Source organism: Antrostomus carolinensis, unplaced genomic scaffold, assembly GCF_000700745.2.
Source record: "Antrostomus carolinensis isolate BGI_N321 unplaced genomic scaffold, ASM70074v2 scaffold3161, whole genome shotgun sequence".
NCBI lineage: Eukaryota > Metazoa > Chordata > Aves > Caprimulgiformes > Caprimulgidae > Antrostomus > Antrostomus carolinensis.
Window position 1 is genome coordinate 27,457 of NW_010293292.1, and position 6,000 is coordinate 33,456.

The 6,000-nt window shown below is 36.8% G+C and overlaps 1 protein-coding gene across 1 annotated transcript in view; it reads right to left on the reverse strand.

The window, feature by feature from the left end:
* The window catches only part of LOC104532096 (E3 ubiquitin-protein ligase SHPRH-like), a gene marked incomplete at its 3' end in the record, with an annotated part of 40,292 nt that overhangs the window by 26,702 nt on the left and 7,590 nt on the right, over positions 1-6,000 (reverse strand). The window contains 3 exon segments of the mRNA XM_029087265.1: positions 1,125-1,203; positions 2,005-2,256; positions 5,534-6,000. The exon segment at positions 5,534-6,000 is cut by the window's right edge and continues 31 nt beyond it. Of these exon segments, the coding sequence (XP_028943098.1) occupies positions 1,125-1,203; positions 2,005-2,256; positions 5,534-6,000 (798 nt within the window).

The following is a 6,000-nucleotide window of genomic DNA, read 5'->3' on the forward strand; positions in this document are numbered from 1 at the left end:
TGTTATCTTTTCCACTTGCTGGAATATAACTATTTGTGAGACACTTTCCTAATTTCAAGTTTAGCAGAACAGAGCAATGAATTTAAACCTATTCAAAGCAGGGGTGAGAGGCAGAAATTACATGATTGCATATGGTTAACTGGGTTTGCCAGGTTTTTCTAAAACAATATTGCTCAGTATCATTACTTCACAGCCTGCTGTGCACCAACTGTTTGTTGCCCACCATCCTAAAAAGGGCTGCAATTCAGAAGACTTTCACTTTTCTACTAAGGCAGATGAAATTAAAAACCCACACTTTTATTGTTTTCTTCTAATTGATCTTGTAGGTAGTTTTTAAAGATATGGTGGCTGCATCCTTTATTCTGTTAGCTTTACAGTAATTTTCGTATTCAGCTGAGAGCCATGAAACATTCACCAAATACATCATAGACTAGAGGAAGAAAAATTCTGAGAATCAATTCTATGCTGGGAACAAATTGTTTACCCAGAGGCCCTATCCCACTTCATTACAGTAGCAGCCACACAGATTCAAATTAGTCAGCAGTTTTTGTCCCCTGTATGATGGGGGCTGCCTCAGTACAGCCTGAGCAAGTGGCCAGCATGTATTATGGACAATATGACATTTCAGATGTGTATTAAATCAACACTATCACACTTAAGGACCTGAACAAGTTAGTCATGACAGTCAAATCAGTCACTTCCTTCTATAGTGTTTTCTTTATTAACTATGTATTCTACAGGAATCCTGTAGTCTACAGGAACTGAGTACCTCACAAAAAGACAAGATGAATGACAGCTGCTAACACAGAGCTCCTTACTCCACGCATCTCAATTCATTATGTCTTTACATAAGGACTTCAGCCAGTTTCACAAAGCTTTAGTGCAATTTTTGGAATTTATATTCATGGCAGTTGATGCCCACAGTAGTTCATGCAGGGCTCTGCAATTTTTATACTGATACATTTATTGATGGCTTTATTACATACTTAAGGGTTATGGCTTACCAAGTCACAGCACCTAATGAACATAGAGCAAAACTAGCAGAAATCTTAGCTGCTTCGAAGCACTACCTAATTATCAGCACAAGGAAAACCTACAGATGACACTGCTATATAAAAACCCACCTTCTAAACCTCGCTGCACAGGAGTGCCACTGACACACCAGCGATTGATTCCACTTAAACGGAGTGCCATTTCAGCAGCCTAGCAAGAGAAGACAGACCCAATGGTAGTAAAGGAAAAACAAAGACAGGGTGGAACACAGTCTGAAAACACATGGACTTGTTTTAAAAAATATGAACACCTTTTCAGTATGTAAAATTAGCAGACCTATAAGCAGTATTGGTACAATATATTATAAAAATGTATAGAAAGTTATAAAGCTTTTTTGAAAGTAACTAAATGCTGATAAAAGTCATATCATTTTTCAAGTAATCAAGTACAATTAAGGGTTCACAAAAGGCAAATAGTTAGCAAAAGAAGCTGTATGTATAAAATTAAAGCCTATAAGCCATTATGTAAGCAGCACTTCTGTCTTCCTGTCTTTGGCAAAAAGACTAGACAAATACTAATTAAAATAATCTCATTCTGCAGACTGCAGCCCTAGAGTCTGCAGACAGATTGCTGACTATTTTAGCTTCTAGACCCACAGGACATATCTTTGTCTCCGAACCATGTCATTGAACAGGCTACTGTCTTGTTTGAAACTATCAACCGCCATATACAAAACGATGACCCAGTTCTTTAAACTGTCAGTATAGATTATGTTAAGTGGTTTTGGAGCTGGATATATTTCACAGTCTGACAAAATTCCAACAGGAGAACCATTTAATGGTAAGTATCTCCAACAGAAAATTCACTTCTAAAGAACAAACTACAAGAACAAATTATGTGAGTGCACTGAACATTAAGAAGAAGGGGAGAGAGAACTCTACTGTATTATTTACAATAAGCGTCTCAAAACTTTTTTCAAGTTAAATTAATGCATGACCAGGAATAGCATACCTTTGCAGTAGTGCATTCAACCATTTGTGCTTCATCAAGGCAGATCCTCCACCACTCCACTGCTACTAAGGGGCTTGGGATGGCCATGTACCGCTTCTGGTTCCTGAACCGGCGCCCATCTTCGCTGTTACTGTGGGGTATATCTACATAGTTCAGTTCAGTGCGGAGGACGTCGTATGTGGTGATCACCACCTCCTGCTCTGCCAACATGTGTGGCTGCAAAAAGCCATGCTTCTTCACACCTTGATACACCTACACAGATTTTTATTCAATATCACAATAGCAAAGAAGGAAGGTAAGAGACACTTCAATAAAAATGCAAAAACACCAGTACAGCTTAATACGTGCATGCTTTAGTAGTGTTGCTACATGTCACATGAAAGCTTTCATAAAACCTGTATTCGTATAGTAGCATGGTGGAAAATCCATACAAGTAACAGATAATAAATGCAATACAGACATTGATACAAAATTTTTATGTATGATTATTTATGATGATTTATAGCTTCGCGAAACATTTTTTTTTCTCCTTTGAAGAAAGAGCACTTCAGTATCTCCTGCAACAGTTATTTGTGGCAACGGTTCTTTGCAAGATTAAGTATTCTGTAACGTTGCATGGAGCAACATTATATAAGTCAGTGTTACGTGTCTGGTCCTCTCTACCACAGATGTATTACCTTTCCCCCATCACTCCAAAAAATTCATGGATGATTAGGCAAAGACAGAACTATGCAGCAAAATATTTAAAACCCAGAAATGATACTCTGGGTAATGTTTTATCTAGGGAAAGGACCTCTACAGAGCCTCATGAAATAGAAACAATATCCTAGTAAGAAACAATCCCTGTGAACCAACAAAATATTCCTAGAAACCTTTCATATTGGCATTTGTTCTAATTTCAGAAGTATTTTTCTTATCTCCCTTGTCATTTTAAGCATACCCTTTCAGAAACATACAGTAGTTAAAATAAAAAGATTCAAACTGAATCAAACATATTACTGTATGATTCCCCTGGTAGCATTCTATATGTAAAGAAAATAAATAGAGCACATTTTGAGTCCCAAAATATTTACAATACCAAAACATGGTAAAACTTCAAATAATGTGTGGTACATTACACAATCAAAATACATTTTAGAATACGAGTGTTTTACCATCTCCAGGATTTTTAGCTACTTAGAACAATTATTACCTGAGCTATCTATCTATTAATCGCCTTTTTTTCCTTCTCATACAAACTTTTTATCTTGCTCCCAATTTACTTCAAGAACCTACTTCAAAATTACAGCCATCCATTGCTTAATTTAAGAATTTTATCATCAGCTACTTCTTACCACTCATCTGTATATTAATCACAATGTTAAAACAGATAAGGCTTTCTTCTGACAGATAAAGGAATAACTATCTTTTTTAGAAATAATCTACATTCTGGTCTGTTCTTCAAAGAGCTAGCATCTTTCCATTCCTCTCATTCTGCAAGTTCATGATTTAATGTAGAAGACAACCATCTTCATTAGTTTTTCTCTGCAACTTACAAATGCTTTTACCATTTAAGAAAATCACATCATGTTTCAGTCCTTCACAGTGTCACAAACTTTAATGTTCTCTTAATTCATGCAACTAATAGTTAAAAGCACCAAAATTAAAGTGGCCCTATAAAACCTTAGTTGATTTTCCCCCTCTTTACCTCTTGATGATCAGCACATGATTTCACTGTTAATTTCACTGTTAACTGTACTTTTCTTCCAGTAATAATATCCCACTATATTTGTGCATATGGCAACAAGGTTTCTGTTAACTGAAAGAAACACTTTGCACAAAATTTCTGTCCAGCCCCAGAGTGTGACAACCCGGCACGTGCAACCAGGTCAAAGCACGTGAATGAAGGAGAGAGAAGAGAAGGGAAGGGGGGAAGAAAAAGAAGAAAAAAAAAAAAGTATGCTCCCTGAAGCAACTGATAAGAAGAAAAAAATAGCTGTTGAAGTCTAATCATCTCTTCCAAGTATTTATGAACAGATTTTCCGGAGGTTTATAACTTGGACAAGTTATAAACAACTTGGTTGTTTTCACAGCAGCAGAAAAAGACAACCTGCCACAAAGCAAGACCTATCGATAAATTTTAATTCCTTGTTCTGTTACATAAAACCATCAGGACTTACCATGGGTTATAAGCAGTTGGAAGAATAAAAACCTCTCTTCACATGCAATGCAAAACCTATTAACATGAGAAACTGGTTCTTTGAAATACCTGCATTATTTTTGTTTTAACTTTACAGAAAAAACACCCCAAGTTTCCATTTTGAAGTAACACTGAAAGAAAGTCTGGATGACTTACAGTTGGCAGCTCAAAGAAAATGAAAACAGTGTCTTAGAACCAAAGGTGTCACAGCTTAAAGTACTAAAATTCAGTATTTAAGCTATTTGACTGTTACCATGTAAATCTATTTCTGACAGTTTTCATCAAAGCTGGTATAGAACTTGGACTGGGTCCTACAAAAACTGTGCAAGTTTTACACATTTGTTAGTTGCTGCACTAAAACTAATTAGACTGCTCACACAAATGGCTTACTGGAGGCTTAGAATTCATTCATACATTGGGCATTTATGCAGGATAGCTGAAGGTATCTCATATGACCCTAAATATAAAGCTTCCTCTCTTTATCAATCTTACTGTTACTTTATTAAAAATAAAAGGGACTTACAGTTCTCAAAGAACTTTATCATTACAAAGTTTCTTGCCTACTAAAAATATGAAAGACAAAACTTGACATCATTAATAAAAGACAACGGCTACCCTTGAATACTGTGATAACTATATTAAAAAAAATCCTGTATAGTTAGTTGTATATGCATAATTAGGTTTATTTTAGTGACAGAGCTATTAGAAAACAAGTAAAAGGACAAGACAAGGTCTTCAGCTAAGAAACATCCTAATAAATGTGGCAGGTGTTATAGAGATAACACACAAGCTGTAATGGTGTTATTTTCAGTAAAAAACAAAGCCTAAGACTTCTTGGTCTTTGGCCGGAACCAGAAATTCGAAAGTACACTCCTTACTTACTAAAACATTTGGGTTGAGATAGAACAAAATAAGAAGCAACTGTCAGATGCTTGGGTGCAAATGTACAGTGAGACTTGACACTGCCAAAACACCTATAATTAGGCCTTTCTAAAGTCCTTGGTAATCTTCAGGAAAAAAAAAAAAACACGCTAACAGCCTTCCCTCTCAGAAATCACCTGTTGTTGCAACTGCTCAAAATTTACTTCCCTTTGATAAAGGCATCTATTCCACTGCATCATCTCCCAGCGCCCAACTAATAAGGAAAAAATTAAGAACTAAACACAGATAATCTTTCTGGGACACAAATGCACCATGTGGTGCCAAAGCACAGGTCTAATAGCAAGAAATGTAGAATTCTGACAGAGAGGACAAAGAAACCTCTGAATTTTATGTGATACAGAGCATCAGACAGGAAGCCCCAAGCCTTGGTAAATTAACTCTCCAAAATATGAAGTTATATAATCTTACCAGAACTCGAAGAGAAGATGATCTTACATGCCTGTTGATCTCGTCTACCCACTGATGACAAATAGAACTTGGAGAAATTATCAGAGTTGCTCCTGTAGAAACTGGTTTCATTGCCACAAGGCAATGGGGACAGTAGAAGGGCTTGATCTTCAGGTTTTCCTCTTTGTAGTTAACACATTCCGCATGCTGCCATAAGTAACACTTCAGGCACTGCACACGAGCTTTATAGTCAGCCAATCCAAGCTCACCACAGATGCATTCAAAACGATACTCAGAGGTATTAAATGGAAACACAGAACTGGTATGTTGTACACTACTGCCGGCACGTTCTTGGGAATGTGAGGACTGGTCCTTTGGGACATCAGCTGTAGTTTTAGAAACATCAAAATCTGGATGACTGCTCATGTCACTGGAGACAAGGAGGCTGCCAGGCAAATCAGGAGATTTTGGGACCACAGCTTCCTGCT